Raw genomic sequence first — 17,403 nt, 5'->3', positions numbered from 1 at the left:
GTATAGGTAGTTGCCCCTTTATTTCAGTTTGGTATTTTTCATGAACATCTGCAAATTGTCTTTGGCTTTCAATCACTAACTTTAAACATATCAGATGTCATTGTTAGAGACTTTACACCATTAGTAGTAATCATTTGTCAAACAGAAGCAATGTTTAATATCAGGATAGTGTATATAAAGTTGTTTCAATAATCATTTATTAAACTAATGTATACATAATAGTACATTATATCTAATATTGATAACTTTTCAGGTTGTGTTAAACCAATGGTCCTAGATGACATCACTGAAGAATCCAAAGGCCAAGACCAGTGCTAGATGACATCACTGAAGAATCCAAAAGGCCAAGACCAGTGCTAGATGACATCCCTGAAGAATCCAAAGGCCAAGACCAGTGCTAGATGACATCACTGAAGAATCCAAAAGGCCAAGACCAGTGCTAGATGACATCACTGAAGATGGCAAAGACCAGTTGCTGAACATCACTGAAGAATCAAGTAGCAAAGACCATTCCAGAGTACCAGGAACAACCACCTGTAAAGAAAATAAAAAGATCATTAATGGACACTAGTTTTATTATCACCAATGCCTAATACTAAACCCAAAAAATCCTAACAGCCTATCTTTTAAGATAGCAAGGCCTATCCCTTCCTCATATTGGAATTCAGAACTTGTTCCCCAAATGACTGGAAAACATCCAACAGTTTAGTGCCAGCCATGTGATGTACAGATGCTTTATGCAAAGCACTGTACATCACATTGCCAGCACTAATCTGTTGGATGCATCCACTCATTTGGCAAACAAGCCCTGTGTGTAAATTAACAATGTCACCATTGTTAACAGTCCCTAAACCTATGCAAATCTAGTCCATCTGTTAGATGGGTACTAGAGCAGAGCTCTGAAAAAGCCAGAGACAGGAAAATCTGCAGGACTGCCTGGTCCCCTTCTATGAAATGGGGTAGGATCAGTACAAACTGCATCAATCCCTGTAGGTTGTAACAGTAGGACATGGTGACACATCTATAAATGGACTAGATAAAAGAACATTACATTAACTGATATAGCTAAAAAAACTTCAATTCAGCTCACCACTAGAGTCCTTTACAGTAGAAGTGTCACTGTTGATACCATTCTAATCTGCATTGGCACCTGAAAAATATTTAGCCAAATTAAATTAAGGTTCTTTAATACTTAGTTTCAAAGCAGCTTAAAATAAATATGACCTGCATTAGCCCACAACTAAAGACTGCCATGCCACTGTTCAATTACATTAATGTCTACATGAAAGATTCATTTCAGACTAGCTTTAACCACAATGCTATACATTATCAATTACATTTCATTTAATAAAACTTAAAATTATACATTTACCACTCACCTGATATTGTAATATATGCAGGTAACCCACTCCAATTGCAAGACGAAGTTCCAGACTTTTCAATCCATATTCTGAAAGACAGTAAACTTGTAAATACATCAAGTAGTTACCAGTCAATATTTTTACTTTAAGGAAAAAATACCATTATATACTAAACTTTCCCCCATTATTGACATTCATGTTATGAAATTAATAACAAAATTATACATTTACCACTCACCTGATTCTGTAATATATGCAGGTAACCCACTCCAATTGCAAGACGAATTTCCAGACTTTTCAATCCATATTCTGAAAGACAGTAAACTTGTAAATACATCAAGTAGTTACCAGTCAATATTTTTACTTTAAGGAAAAAATACCATTATATACTAAACTTTCCCCCATTATTGACATTCATGTTATGAAATTAATAACAAAATTATACATTTACCACTCACCTGATTCTGTAATATATGCAGGTAACCCACTCCAATTGCAAGACGAAGTTCCAGACTTTTCAATCCATATTCTGAAAGACAGTAAACTTGTAAATACATCAAGTAGTTACTAGTCAATATTTTTACTTTAAGGAAAAAATACCATTATATACTAAACTTTCCCCCATTATTGACATTCATGTTATGAAATTAATAACAAAATTATACATTTACCACTCACCTGATTCTGTAATATATGCAGGTAACCCACTCCAATTGCAAGACGAAGTTCCAGACTTTTCAATCCATATTCTGAAAGACAGTAAACTTGTAAATACATCAAGTAGTTACCAGTCAATATTTTTACTTTAAGGAAAAAATACCATTATATACTAAACTTTCCCCCATTATTGACATTCATGTTATGAAATTAATAACAAAATTATACATTTACCACTCACCTGATTCTGTAATATATGCAGGTAACCCACTCCAATTGCAAGACGAAGTTCCAGACTTTTCAATCCATATTCTGAAAGACAGTAAACTTTTAAATATACTGCATTTACATTTAAATACATCAAGTAGTTACCAGTCAATATTTTTACTTTAGTATATATTGGTATTTTTTCCTTAAACTTTCACCATTATGAAATTTGCCCTAAAGTTTTTTTTACAATAAATGAACTAATTAAGTTTAGTAAAAATTAAGCAAACCAATTAACATTTGTTTCTTTTCCAACAATTAACCATAAACTTTATTATGCAGTTTCAAAGCAAATGCCCACATTACTTTATTTAAAGTTAAATTCCTGCAAACTAAACTTTAACAGTTCCCACTAGCCTTGCCCTACAATTTTTTTTCTATTTTTACACCCAAACAATTGTTACCTAAATGGGTTGAAATTTAGGTACAAAATATACAGTACCCATAAACTAATTTTGACTAACATGATACTTACTGTGCATCACTTAAGATTAAGTTTCTTTTAACAGCTCTCTCATACGTTGCAGGGACCTTCCACAACCTGTCATGGAAACAGCCTTGTTAATTCACTTTACATAAACAGGATGTTACACAATTCCTTAAGTTACCATTTTAAACAACTTTTGTAAATTTTATTTACCGTCATTATTGACAAAACCATTGCCATTTGATTACATTTTTCATTTATATTAAATCTGTTATTTAAATAAAACTTTACCCACAGGACACCCCACAATACTATATATACCATTACATACTCAAGATTTTATTCTTGGCTAGTCTTAATGCAAGCAAACTAAACTTTGCCCAACAACTTTGTAGTTGGTTAATACAAATACGATGATTAATATTAAACAATTAAAATTAAAAAATTATATTTACATTAGATTTTTATTCAAACCTACTTTACACACCTAACACCCCATTTAATTCTCGATTCACTGTCACCAGCCCGTCTCCAAAATGAAGACCAAAAATGATTCCATATACAGAGCCAGTCTCACAGCACGCTCGACTTTTAATCCTGTGGTCCTGGGTTCGATCCCAGGCGCCGCCGAGAAACAATGGGCAGAGTTTCTTTCACCCTATGCCCCTGTTACCTAGCAGTAAAATAGGTACCTGGGTGTTAGTCACCTGTCACGGGCTGCTTCCTGGGGGTGGAGGCGTCGAGGACCGGGCCGCAGGGACACTAGAAAAAAATACCAAAATCAAGATAACCCGCCAAACGGCCCGTTTACGAATGAAAAATCTGTACACGATTCAACTTGTGACATGGTAACATTTCACAAACAAGTGCTTTACAGACTTTCCAACCACAATGCTCTAAATGTCGCCGTTGTACTAATTAATTGCCAACAACCTGAACACTTAACTAAAGCCTATATGAGCACAATGAAATTATATTCTTTAATTTCTATTAGATTTATATTTTTAATATACAGGATGTGACAAGTTATGATTGCGTCTGTGGGGTCGACCGCTGAAAGTAATGACATTCAGTAGAGGACGGCTTTGTCACAGTACGCCATTTTTATTCTTTAAATTATAGCACCAACTTTTACAAATTTCCTACATGCTATACACTAATTTTGCCCCCCAGGAACACCCGCCAAATCTTTTAAACTAGCTACCTATTCACTGCTCTGCGATAATACAATTAAGGATTGCCACTCACCTTTTTAACCATGCCTCCAAAGTCTTGGTAAAATTAGGAAATATTCTGGTTACCATTATACACAGCTCAGCATATGATTGTTGGCGATTATATTCATTCGAACAATATCCTTTATACATAACCGTAGACACCAACCTGCAAATACAGTAACACTTTAGAAATATAACGCTGTTAACTACAACCTTTCGCCCCGATATCTGTCACCGACTATCTGTCTGATCTTGCCCCTACAAGGTACAGTTTCAAACTTTTTTTTTTAATTTCCAATCATTGAAAATTCACTAGAAGACAGGAAACCGTTACGAAATTCCACCCCCCCCCCCCCCCCCCCAGGAATTCCACCCGCCAAATTTTAAACTATGTACCCATTCACTGCTCTGATAATTACACAATTAAGGATTGACACTCACCTTTTTAACCATGCCGGTAAAGTTAGGAAATATTCTGGTTACCATTATACAACACTGAGAAGCTCAGCATCTGACGCACTGTTGGCGATCACATTCATACGAACAATATCCTTTATACATGACCGTAGACACCAACCTGCAAATACAGTAACACTTTAGCAATATAACGCCGTTTATTAACTACAACCTTTCGCCCCGATATCTGTCACCGACTATCGGTCTGATCTTGCCCCCCCCCCCCCACACAACGTACAGTTTCACTTTTTTTAACTTTTCCAATCATTGAAAATGCACTAGGACAGGAGACAATTTTTTACCAAAGTAAACCAACCCATGCCAGACGATGTCACTCTTCCACATCTACAGTAACAACCTAATGCAGCCATCATTACTGTATACAAATCGTAAGTGAAGCTGCAGAATTTGCACTAGTCACTCCAGGCTTTCTTCCCACAAACCCTAGCCACTGGCACTAATAAACTATTCCCAGCTGTATACAGCCTTCTAGCAACCTGGCACCGACTGCAAAACGTAAACGCCACATCAGACATTTAGCAACCTAGATATTCAACACTTATGTCAAAGACCGATACAATTAAACATTTGAAATGTTATTTCCTCATCCTCAACTAACATACCCGAACCTAGCCCATCTTAATTGGGGCAAACACTTATTTAACTAAATTAAACCCCCACACTATAAAAACCATTACTATACTTCACCGTTTTGCCCTGGAGTAAAGTTAAGAAGTCGCTAAACTCTTCAATGACCTACCGTGGCTAATATCTGAAGTATGGATAAATACCTATAAACTAATTTACTCTATTTCTAATTTTTATTGTGATCAAACATCTTGCGTACACCCATTATATATCAAAAGCTACGTCAAATTCGGTCAACTTCCTACAATACATTACCGATTTATATCGGCGCATTCAATATTTGTGGAAAAAACTTTAAATACAAAAATCTTTGGTATAACAATGTACTTATTTTTAAAGTAAATATAATTATTCCATTAAATTCTATTCCATAATATTTAAATAAACTTTGTTTCACAACTATTCATCAATCAAAAAAACATTTATTCAACTTACAGACTTCAATATAACAGGAAACCGATCGTATCACAAAGCGCCTGCAGTAAGTAATCCATCGCTCCAATACATCACACTATACGGCTTACAAACAACTGTGACCACATGTCCAAAACCCTCGCCTCACATCACCTTGTTGCCCAGAAACAGAAAGACTGTCAACTGCCCACGACACCCAAACGTAATGGCAATAATGTTTATAATCCAGTCATTTAGTCTGCCGTCAAAACAGAGATGGCGCTGAGAACGCCACACCGCGTTCTAAAACAGCCAAAACGCTCATTTTCTTGATTAGAACTGACATTCAGAGCACTCAAAGCACTAATATAAACAATTATAATATATTTAGAACTGAGAAATGTTTATATACGGACAGCGTGAAATATCCACCAATGTGACAATGGAATTAGCACTAATTTCTTACGTATACAGGAGTTCATACCATCTTGTACAGCACTAGGACGCATTGCCTTAGTCCAAATTTTCCCCGGAATACGATCCGCCGAATCGTTTAACAACCAGCTACCTATTCATTGCTGGGTGAACAGAGGCTACATTTAAGGATTTGCGCCTAGTCAATCTTCCCCGGCCAGGTTACGAACCCAATCCAAAGCGCTCGCAAAACGCCAGGCGAATGTTACCACTTCGTCACGGGAACTGGAATATAGTTACTTATGGGAGGTAGCTACAGGTAATGATTAGTGAATCTTCCAACTGTCAGCATTCCAATTGTAAACTCGGCCTGCACTGACTATCAGCATACCAAGGCATTCTTTAACATTATATTACCAAATTAACTGATTTTACATGAGGGCCACTGTCTAGTGGGCTCGATGAGGACAGGAAGCCGGTGCCTTGTCAAATATCCGAATGCACTGTTATCAATGATCTTAGACCAAATGACACGAAATGCTATGAGCTCTCTTACTACTTCATTCACTAACAATTATTGGACCATATTGCCGTGTTCTACTTGACGTTTGATAGAGCAGGTCATAGTAGACTAGACTCAGATATCATGTTTTTCCTTAATTCCATGCATAACTAACCCTCCTGTGAGCTGGGTATATAAGAACAACTTTATAACTACCTTCTACACTCCGTAATCCCTCGCACAACATTGTCGCAGTCTACTAAAGTTTCTTACAAACAAAATATTCAACGTTTTCCCTGTTTTGGAACGCTTATGGTCATGCTTTCAGCGCCATCTCTGTTTTGACGGCAGACTACTAATTGACTTGCGTTACTGGATTATAAATATCTGGGTGTCATGGGCAGTTGACAGTCTTTCTGTTTCTGGCCAACAAGGTGATGTGAGGCGAGGGTTTTTGACACTTTGGAGTAGTTGTTTGTCGGCCGTATAACGTGGTGCATTTGGATGATGGATTAATCGCTGCAGCGCGATTTAATGTGTAACATCAATTAAGGTATTGTTCTCTAGTTGTAATACTATATAACAAACTTAATTTGAATATTTAGTATTAAAATTTAGTGAAAGAGAGCATGATTGGCTGTCAGGATTTTAAAAGTACTTTGTTAGGTAGATAACGTCTATTCATGTACATGAATTCACAATGAGCCAACATTGTTTAAATTATAGATTGGAGTTAGTACATACTTGTACTAACTCCACCACTTGTACTAACTGTACCTAGACACTCTTACACGCAGTATTTCGGCTAATGGCAAATACTTGAATTTAAAGGTAATTTAAATGCTACTGTTAAACTAGTAAAGGCTAATAGATTACATTAAATGTTCTAGATTTTCAGTAATGTTTGTATCGAGGGTATTCTCTTGGCCCCGATTCAATGTATGATCAGTACAGTTTTTTTGTATTAAAATTCCCAGTTTGATCCCAAAGGCTGAGTACTTGTGATTTTGTCCTGAAACTTCCCCAATCTCGCAGGATGGTTAGTCATACAGGGGTCATACATTCAGTAGCCTGCACTTTCACATTTTGGGTGAAATGAAGATATATTAAAGGCCACTTGAGTGAATAAACAATCTCCGGGTACCTCCTGGCAACGGGTCTGATAAATGACAATTCGGTAGTGTACTGTGGGAGATCGTGTCGGTTCTTGATCAGTTTGAAACTGATGCCGAGGATTGGAACACCAATCGCCTGTAGCCAGTTAACGGTAACCCAACATGATTGGTGTTGGGTATATTTTATAGATTTAAATCTTCGTTCAGATGGGATTAATAGAATGAAAAAAAGCAAATTGATAAAGCCGTTAAGAAATTCCAATACTTGGAGTCTCTAAATTGACGAATGTTAGTTTTGGAGGCATTTGAAGGAAAGTTTGCAGTAGATGGACCCCTATAATGCAAGCAGCCATATATGGGACTGAACTGCAGCTAGTTTTTAAATAAATTTGTTAGCTTTCATGGGTCTTCTACAAAGAACACAGCTAGGGTATTGGGATAAATTAGGTGCTATGGATCTCGAGGGTACAAATTGTGTACAGTTTAGCTCGTATATTGGCTAATAAGAACGTTACCTAAATGAAATAAATGCTAGTAGAGTATTGAATAAATACTAATTTCCTAAAGTTTAGATATGGTTATGAATTAACAATTTTATTTGTATAAGAAAGTTGCAGGTCACTTAAGTTCAAATTTCTTGCTTGCAAATGTGCAACAAGCATATAAAATGTTTCCTGGGTGCATAATGGTATACTGTACTACCAATCTTTGAAATTACCTCCATAACTACTAAAATTGTATTGGAAAGTATTCTTGTAAAATATAAGCCTTAAATGTGGGTTTCAAATATCAATGGCCGTGAAGTATAAACTATAAATTTTGAAACGGGGGGGGGGGGGGGGGGGAAGGTAACTACATGCTTGTTCCTATTGAAGTTTTATAATGGCAACAGTTTAGGAGCAGAGTGCTATGCAATTATTAATATAGATTTCTGGTCCCATGACAAGTTGTGCGAGGGCCTTACCTGTACTTCTGAAGGTACGTTCTCATCATTGTTACTGATGTACAGTACATAATATGGTAATGTAAAAAAAAATATTTAAATGTTAAAAAAAGTAATGTTAAGAGCTATAATTACTTCTATAGCTAAATTTCGTGCCTAAATATTTAGGTAATTTTGTATTGGTGAAACTTACTTGTAAAGGGGCCAGGAAATGGCAAATAACCTTTCTTATAGGCCTCGACTAGTGGGTACTATATCAGTGTAGTCCTTGCAGGCATTGCTTTATACAATTAATACCCCTATTGTTAATCTTGTAATGTGGGGCATTTGCCCTTAAGCTGAACTTGAGGGTCTTTCATGTTTAGTATTTATGTATTTGAACCTAAATTGGGTTGCATAATTTAATGTTCAGCTAGTAGCTTCGTTGTTTAGTTCATAAATTGGTTTCGGTCCAATTTTTATGTACTTGTGCCTTGAAAAGGTGGTGTGAAGTAATGTAAATTTATTCTGTATACTGCAATACTTTCCTAGAATAAAGTACAAAACATTGACTGGTAGCTGTGTTTCATGTATAATTTAATTGTATAATTTAATTGAAGTTTAAATAAAATGTTCCAGAATGTGGGTTGACGTCCAGAACTTCATTCTTCGGTTGGAAGGTCTCTTAAATTGCAGAAATCAGTGTAAGGTACTGAACTTTAATTTGACTACTTTTGTATTAAAGTGTACTGTAAAATTTGCTAGTTAGACAATCTATAGCATTATGGGCAAAGATAATCTACTATGCTGCTTAAATGTAGATATCAATGTAAATGGATATAATTGCCATCAAAGTTTTTGCAGTTGTGGACTACATTCTAAACTTTAAAATGTACTTATTAAAATCTATTTGACTAGTCTTTTCCATCTTAAGTTTGAAAAGCATTATTTAAATTCTACTAAAATATGTAGGAAAGGTTAAAATATTGTAAATGCATATAAAGCTGTAAAATTTAAAGAATTTTCCCCTCTGGATTTAAAGTATTGTACATTTAAAAGTAGTATAAAATGTCATTGAATTAATTTCTCTAACATTTGGCAAAATATTCATTTTGGGTGCCAATGAAGATTAAAAGTAACAAAGCACTGCCTTAAATGTCTGTTCTACTAAACTTTGAGCTGAATTGAATGTTAAAGTAAATTTTTTTTATATAGTACTTGTGTGTAACAATGTCCTACTGTTAAAAGGTTGCTCTGAGTAACCTATAGGGGGCAATGAAATGATAATCGTACCCTATTTCATAGGACCAGGCAGTCCTGCCGATTTGTGACTTCAATTTTTCAGAGCTCTGTAGTATGTTAAATTGATGGACTAGAAGTGTATAGGTCTAGGCAAGTTAACTTTAACAGTTACATTAATTCATAGGGCTTGTTCACTGATTGGATCCAGCCAGAGGTTTAGTGCTTGGAATGTAATGTAAAGGGGTTTACATAAAGAATGTGTAGTGATTTGGCATCAAATTGACATTGTGCACCAACGATCACATGAAAAATGATAGGCCTTGCTGTGCCAGTCTCTGAACGTTCATAGTTGGGCATTAGTGTTGAGTCTGATGGTTTTTATTAAGGTGATTATCCTTGGTACTCTGTATTTGTCCTGTTTACGTGAATTATGTTTACAGGCGTGGAATCCTACATGTCAATGTTCGCGAATGATGCAAAATTGAGAAGTTGACAGATGAGGATTGTAGGATCCTCAAAGAGGACCTGGACAGGTTGCAGATATGCTAGACATGGCTACTAGAGTTCAACACGAGTAAATTTTAAAGGTGCTTAGGAATCTTCAGTGATAGCATCCAGGAACATTAATTTACCACAACCTGAAAATGTAAATACTTGATGAAATCAAATACTGTACAATGTATACCCTTAATATTTTAATAAATTTGTAAATGGCAGAGACTTTTACATACCTAGTTGATCCTTAAATTAGGAAAGATCAAATCATTCTGGAAATTACTTAATTATTAACTTCAGTGAATCGATAGTAGTCAACAATGACATCTGAAGGTAAATTGCATAATTTATTCCATGGGAAATAAGTAGCTTTGAAATATGAAAGTCTATACTAAATATAAGACAGAACTAATTTTGACAAATTTTAAGCAAATAGTTTCAAATCTTTTGCATAGATACAAAAGCTAAACTGGAATAAGCTGCGAGCCAAGGAACTGCATCATTGCTTAAAATTATCAACCACTAGAAAGTATGAAAATAGTCAATGTGGAAACTGCTGAAATTAAAGTTGCCTCAATATTTCAAATCTTAACTTCAATTTGTTAGAATAAATTCTTGAAGGCTATGAAATGCCTGAAATTTGTGAAAGTGCAAACATAAAATGGCACTTGTTAACTTTGTTTATGTACAGTAATTAAAAAAAACCCAAGCAATTATGAAAGTTTTAAACGAATGCCTTCCTAAGGACCTGGAACTCGGTCCTAATCATTCTGGATGCCACTAGGCATACATAACGGTAAAATTATTCTAGACACTGGAACTGCATAATGGGCTAGGTTGTCTTATCACTTGTCTAGAGACCATAGGAAAGTATGTTTTGGCCTTGCTTCTTAATTTTAAGGGATAAAGGTAAGGTAATTATCAAAGACACCAAACTGGGAAGGCTATGTAGCACCATCAAAGTGTGAAATATCAAAAAGCAAATGAGAACAAACGCGTAAGGCAAAGGATACAAAGTATCATTCACCAAGAATTCTGTTGAGGGACGGTTCGAAAGCAAAACACGCGTTCGTCCTGGAAGTCAGGCCATTCAACAATTAAGGGTCAGTTATAATAGGAAAGTGCAGTAAACACTGAATCAAGACTTGTGTGGCAACGGGAGGTCTGAATACCAATGTTTGAAGAAAATAGATACTGTACATCTATACCTAGAAACTCCCTAATCACAAAAGGTAACACCAGCTCCCTTGCAAATGTTTGCATGCACACTTATGAGGTCAGTGTATGAAGTCATGCACACCCCAGTGAACTGCTCGCTCAGGATTTACCGAGGTACAAAACATACTACAGTACATAGATTAGTGACTGCCACAAGTCGTTTTAGTGCACAGTAAACTGAATGCTATTTGGCAATTAAGACTACACAAAATATACAAAAACCACTACAAGTGGGCCTTGCCATGGTTTCCCCCCTCCACAGAAAATGACTCCTGACCATACTTCTGGAGTGATTAAGGTCACAAGGCCACCCTACTCTTTCCACAAAACTTTATGGCTCAAGTTGACTGGAATAGTTACCAGAGAATAACCCCACTTTCAAAGAGGGCCCCCCCCCCCCCCCTTTCGGCAAATAGCAGGAAACGGTCAAACGGTGGAGAACCGAAGAAATCTATTTTCAACCCAAGGGCGGCTCCTAAACTAATGCCAAAGACCATCTTCAAAACAAAAGGCCAAAGATGGTCCCACTTACAGCTACACAGAAAAAGATCACCCAGGATCAGATTGCGAAGCTAAACCTGACAGAGGCAGATATAGCGTATCCACAGCTAACAGACATAATTGCCAACCTTAGGATTAAGAAACTTCGAACAAAAACCAGAGGGAAAACTTGTCAATATGAAGTGGGAAATATTGTACTATAAAGTCAATGCAAACGGCTCTTACAATGCCCCAATATCACTAACAGCTAAAAGGTTTAAACTTTGTCATACTTGCACAAGACAGGTGCTTGTAACAAAAGGACCTCGCATCAACACACTGTAGAGATCTATGGACAAAGCTATAAAATCCAGAGCCTATGTGCTGTTGCAGATGTCAGTGCTTCAGCCACCATAGACATGCCTGCAGATGCCCAGAACAACCTGGATTATGCAGCGAGCTACACAACACTTGTCTGCAAAAATCTGCACAAGGCAAACCAACAAATGCAAATAGCCCACTCTGTGGGGCCATGTCCAGAAAGGGTCAAAAGAATCAAAGCCTTTGCATCTACCCAGAGCCACAAATCCATGACAACTACCAAACCCTCGGTTAAAAGCAAATGGAATACTCTTCAATTCCCAAAGCTACGAAAATAAACAATCGGCAACAGCCTAGAGTGCCAAGTCCTGCTACTCTAAACAGGACCTTGAACAACTGGAGAAAACTGTGCACAAGGCTACAACAACCGCACAGATAAGGGCAGCAAAATTAATACACCTGCTATTGCCTCCAGGATATCTCGAGCTCGGATGATAACCTCGACATCAAATGCTCCAGTAGCTGGATGTAGCAAAGACACCACCACCCAACCCAGTCTCTCTTCACCTACCACGGCAAAAGAAAAGCAGCCAAAGGCATATAAAGTGACCACTGTTCCAATGGTCATTACCTCCCTAACAGATACCTTCAGCAACATGCTCAACAAAGCATTCCAAGCACTGAAACAGACCAACCCTCAGTCAAGGAAGCAAATGTTAAGTGATAAAAAAAAAAAAAAAAAATTACAATCTACTGAACTAATTTCCTCCACACTCCAACAAACCCTACCTGAAAATGTAGACTGAATCAAAGGTGACGAAACTGAATTGTTTCGGCACCCAATGGCAGTCTCTCCACTCCAGCCAAGAAGACAGAAGCCGTCGGGGAAATCAGCACATTACAAACCACCATGTAGATTCACCATTAGATTCAACTGTCATTATTATCCATTATTCTCTTAATCTCAAGATTATACAATGGAACATTCAAGGCTTCAAAAACAAAGTTCAAACACTCAGAGCAGTGCTTCTCAGGGACAACATTAATAATGTTTTGCTTCAAAAAATAATTACCAGGACTGAAAGAATTAATTATCAATATCCCAGGGTATCAAAGTTACCACAACCCAATTACACAAGGTGGCACCAGAGGCATTTCAATATTAGTAAATCATATCAATGTCATGCAGTTCAGACTTGCCTGACTGTGGTGAGGACGTCAAAATTTTGGAAGTTAATCTCAACATGAGGAACTCGATGCTGTCCATCTTTAATGTATACAGGAGCCATAGAGAACATGATATGGATCTCTCTCTTTCTGCAATTTTTGAAATAGCACTTGCCACACTTGCTATCATTTCGGGTGACTTCAACACTCGCAGTGAACCGCTACTTGATTTTCCAATAACCGAAGTCAGTGGAAACATATTAAACACCTTTTGGGTGAAGTGCCTCAAGTCCATCTGCTTAACTCGACACAACCAACCCATATTGGGGGGAGGGGGGGGGGGGAGCTGATTCTCATGTTTGTCTCTACCTGTATTTATGAGTTGTCTTATTGGTCAGTTGACCACATACTGACAAGTAACAACTTTGCTAAAAAAGAACATTTATTAATATAGCACTACCTTCCAGACCTCCAGCTCCCGAGCCCAGATGGGATTTTATCAAAGCATATTGGACAGTTTCAGGAACCTCTTGAAATTTATCACCAAAATTACTCTGCCTAACAAAACAGAAGAGATGGAAAAAGATTTAGTAAATGCACTACATAGAGCAGCAAATCACTCCATCCCCAAGAAGAAAACAATTACTCAATAACATAAAGACCTTTGGTATTACTGTGATAGGATCAAAGATTTACATAACACACTAAACTGTGCATGAAATAATTTCAGATACAGAACCCAGGCTAATGTGAAACTTCTTAGAGCTGTCCAACATCATGTGCATGAAGACTGCATCAAATAACAATATGGTTAGTCTGATGTGCCAACCTAAATCAGCATACATCTTTGGCCATCATCTGGAGGCTGATCAACAGGGCCAAAGGAAAATCACCTCCTGCTCCACCCCATCATGTACATCCAGAGCAAGAAACAGAAAGAATAACAAATCTATTTGCTTCAAGAGCTAGTTCCACTCAACCTCCTCAAGCAACTCCGACTCACCAATAAAGCCTTCAAGCAGCAAGATGGAACAAAAATTACGATGCACTTTAGCCTTACCTGACGAACTAGACCCTTTCAATCTGAAAGAACTCAGAAGAGGTACTAAGAAAACTAAAAACACAGCTTCAGATGAGGACAGATTCACTTAGAACATGTTGGCCAAGCTAGGAGAAAAGAGTGAAGAAGCCTTCTTGAATCTCAACAGAATATGGGCGACAAGAACTCAACCACTCTCATGAAATAGTGCAATTAAAGTTCCCATTCCAAAACCCAAAGACCCCAGGAAACCCATGACCCATCTCATTAACAAGCTGTCTGGCCAAAAGTGCAGAAAGATTGATTCTTAATGGAATTGAATGGAAACCCAATCCACTGCATCAAAATGTTTACCTACAGAAAAGATGTGGGAACTACAGAATGCCTTACCTCCCTCATGGATCAAATCAATGACAAACCAGGAAATCGTATTTTTCTGAACCTAGAAAAAGCCTTCGAGTTAGCCAATGCTCCGGCTACACTGTGCTACCTGGCGGATATGGAAATCAAAGGACACGGTCTTGCCTTTACCAAAACGAGTATGCTTAATAGAGAAGCTAAAGTCAAATTCCAGGGAAAAACATCCTCCTCAAAAAAGCTGGAAAATGGGACTCTACACGGAGGAATACTAAGCCCCTTCCTCTTCAACTCTCATGAAACATTTCATGAAGCTCAAGTTACCCAAAGCCAAACTGCTTAACTATGCAGAAGACTTTGTGGTCATTATCAATGGCAAAGGCACCAGGAACCATGCACAAAAATGCCTAGACATCAACAGCAGGGAAAGCGGAACACACAGCAGTGAAAATAAACAGCAATAAAACCAAAGCAATGCCTGTTTAAATGAGAACTCAAGAAATCAGACTCACAATACAAGGACAAGAAATTGAGTGGGTTACCTCATTCAAAACCTGAGAGTCATAATAGACAACCAGTTGAAATTCACTAACAAAATTGAATATCTTCGCCAACGTTGCAAAACCACAAACTCAGCTTTGCGCTCCCTGACAAGTCATAGAGATAGTGCAACTCTACCAGTACTCAAAATGTACTACCTTCAACCAGTTAGGTCACTCATTGACTATGCTGCTCCTGTTCTTACATCCCTCAGTGATAACTAATGGGAGAAACTCAAAATGTCACAAAATGATGCCCTCACAACAAGGCTGGCAGCATCTATATGGATGCATCGCGATAATCTAAGAATGGAAACCAACTTCAGTCTTAGAAAACAGGATCAAAGAGTAGCCATCATAACAGCAAAACTTGTTGGACACACCACCAGACTGTCAATCAAAGATAGCATACACAGATAGCTGATTAAGATCTACAGTTGATAAAGAAAGATATTCTGCCAGGGCAGCAGTTTACACTAACAACCATCAAGCTTACTGGAGCATGAATACTGGGTGTTCAATATTGCAAACATAATTATATGCCCTGAAAGAGACCATAAATTATGCAACTGAGAATAATTTACATGATGTAATCATTCATACCAACTCTAAATCTTCGCTCCAGGCATTGTTATCCAGCCAGAATACAACTCATCACAGAAATATTACATATTGTATATGAAAAGAAGCCCACAATCTAAGCCTGTCAATCACCCTAAATTGGATATTAAGTCACATTGGCATAGATGGTAATAAAAAGACAGATTCACTAGCAAAAACTGCCACTGCTCTACCTGTTGTACAGGTTAAAATACCTCCAAGTTTTTCACAGATTAAGGAGCAAATCAACAAGAAAATACTCCCATCAAAAGTCACCACAGAGTCAAAATAGCAGATGAAAGATCAACTGCGACGTGATACGAACAAGCCACTGGGTATTCGTCTTTCAAGCCTGACAAAAAGATATCCAGACACATTGCAGTAGCCATACACAGACTCACACTTGGTTACAAGTGCTGCTGGGATATAATACACCCAACAATTAAAGAGTGTTATATCTGTGGAACAGATGCAGAGGTGCCACTATTACACTACTTACTGGATTATGAAGCAAATGAAGCCCTGCGCATCAAAACTCAACATTTATCCAATAAGAGCAGCTGCAATAGATGCAAAATCCACAATGACTACAATGGTTAGAAAAGCAGTTGAAGAATGGGACACTCTAGTGAATGCTGTGCATCTATATCTGCCACCAAGATAATGTTATTAAAATAAGACTAAAACCAGTGCACTAAAACAGAAGCACAAAAGAAATGGGGAAAATGAGGAAACCCCACCTCCATTTAAAACTTTGACCCAAATATCACAGTATATTTGGGACAAATATATAGCCTGTGCTACATGGATAGTTCGTTTTGAGTAGCTAAATCTAAAACAACAACAGCCAAGTGTCAATAGAATTCAATCAATGCTATTAAATGAACTGCCAGCCAAACTGATTGCCATTGAAATTCCCTAGGTTCAAAGATGTTCTGAAAGATAGTGTCCCTAGATTGCAAATGTCACCCCAAATTTTCAAAGGAGCCAAAAAGAGCCAAATAGAAAACTACTGTCAGATTACTTTGACCTCACATCTGCAAGGTCGTGAAGAGAATCCTAAAGGAGGGAATCATACATAATTTCACATTCAATAATTTTGTAAAATAACTTCATCTTTAGAAAACATAGCTGCTTTCAAAAAAGCAACACTGCTCAACAAAAATCATTCCAGAACTAAGTCGACTCTAATACCAGGAACAACTGAGGGCCACAGGGCTATCAACACTGCTACCCTCTCCTACCCCCAAGTCTTATGATATTAATGATCCAAGATAAATTCAGATAAGAAGCACATCAATAAACCTGGGAAAAGTGCAAATACTGTACAACTAAATGGCTTCCACAACAGAAAAACAAGAACTACAAAATAAGGCTAGAGGTTCTAAATACAGTTTACCAAAACTAGAAGATAGAAGAAAAAGTGGTGATATTATATTGCTGCTGCAATTCCCAAAGTACTGTAACCTTCAAATAAACAAATCTTCAACAAATGTAAGTAAACAACATACCCAAATTTAACATTATACAGTACATTATGATAAACAGCATTAAGATTTTCCTTAG

At 37.2% G+C, this 17,403-nt stretch overlaps 1 protein-coding gene and 2 long non-coding RNA genes across 15 annotated transcripts in view; 2 read left to right on the top strand and 1 right to left on the bottom strand.

The window, feature by feature from the left end:
* Positions 1-392, top strand: part of LOC123746934 (uncharacterized) — a 72,888-nt gene extending 72,496 nt beyond the window's left edge. Inside the window, exon 3 of the long non-coding RNA XR_006771592.2 lies at positions 254-392. This is a non-coding gene — a long non-coding RNA (uncharacterized lncRNA). The remainder of the gene's footprint in view (positions 1-253) is intronic.
* Positions 181-17,403, bottom strand: part of LOC123746933 (uncharacterized) — a 190,865-nt gene continuing 173,642 nt past the window's right edge. For 2 of the 13 annotated variants that reach the window (XM_069317419.1, XM_069317418.1), the window contains 7 exons: positions 4,374-4,506; positions 3,961-4,097; positions 2,761-2,826; positions 2,260-2,330; positions 1,380-1,450; positions 1,091-1,150; positions 181-534 (listed from right to left, as the gene is read on the bottom strand). In XM_069317419.1, coding sequence (XP_069173520.1) covers positions 1,103-1,150; positions 1,380-1,450; positions 2,260-2,330; positions 2,761-2,826; positions 3,961-4,097; positions 4,374-4,415 — 435 coding nt within the window. In that variant the 5' untranslated portion in view covers positions 4,416-4,506 and the 3' untranslated portion in view covers positions 181-534; positions 1,091-1,102. Of the gene's footprint in view, positions 535-1,090; positions 1,151-1,379; positions 1,451-1,599; positions 1,671-1,819; positions 1,891-2,039; positions 2,111-2,259; positions 2,331-2,760; positions 2,827-3,960; positions 4,098-4,370; positions 4,507-5,468; positions 6,627-17,403 lie in introns of those variants that run through there. The other 11 variants (XR_011225660.1, XR_011225662.1, XR_011225658.1 and 8 more) reach the window with 11 other exon arrangements.
* Positions 6,812-10,657, top strand: LOC138358938 (uncharacterized). The gene is made up of 3 exons (XR_011225663.1): positions 6,812-6,895; positions 9,019-9,088; positions 10,062-10,657. It is a non-coding gene; the product is annotated as an uncharacterized lncRNA (long non-coding RNA).

This window comes from Procambarus clarkii, chromosome 87 (genome assembly GCF_040958095.1).
Source record: "Procambarus clarkii isolate CNS0578487 chromosome 87, FALCON_Pclarkii_2.0, whole genome shotgun sequence".
In the NCBI taxonomy this organism is placed as follows: domain Eukaryota; kingdom Metazoa; phylum Arthropoda; class Malacostraca; order Decapoda; family Cambaridae; genus Procambarus; species Procambarus clarkii.
The sequence above is the reverse complement of the archived record's forward strand: the minus strand, read 5'-3'. Positions and strand labels throughout refer to the sequence as shown.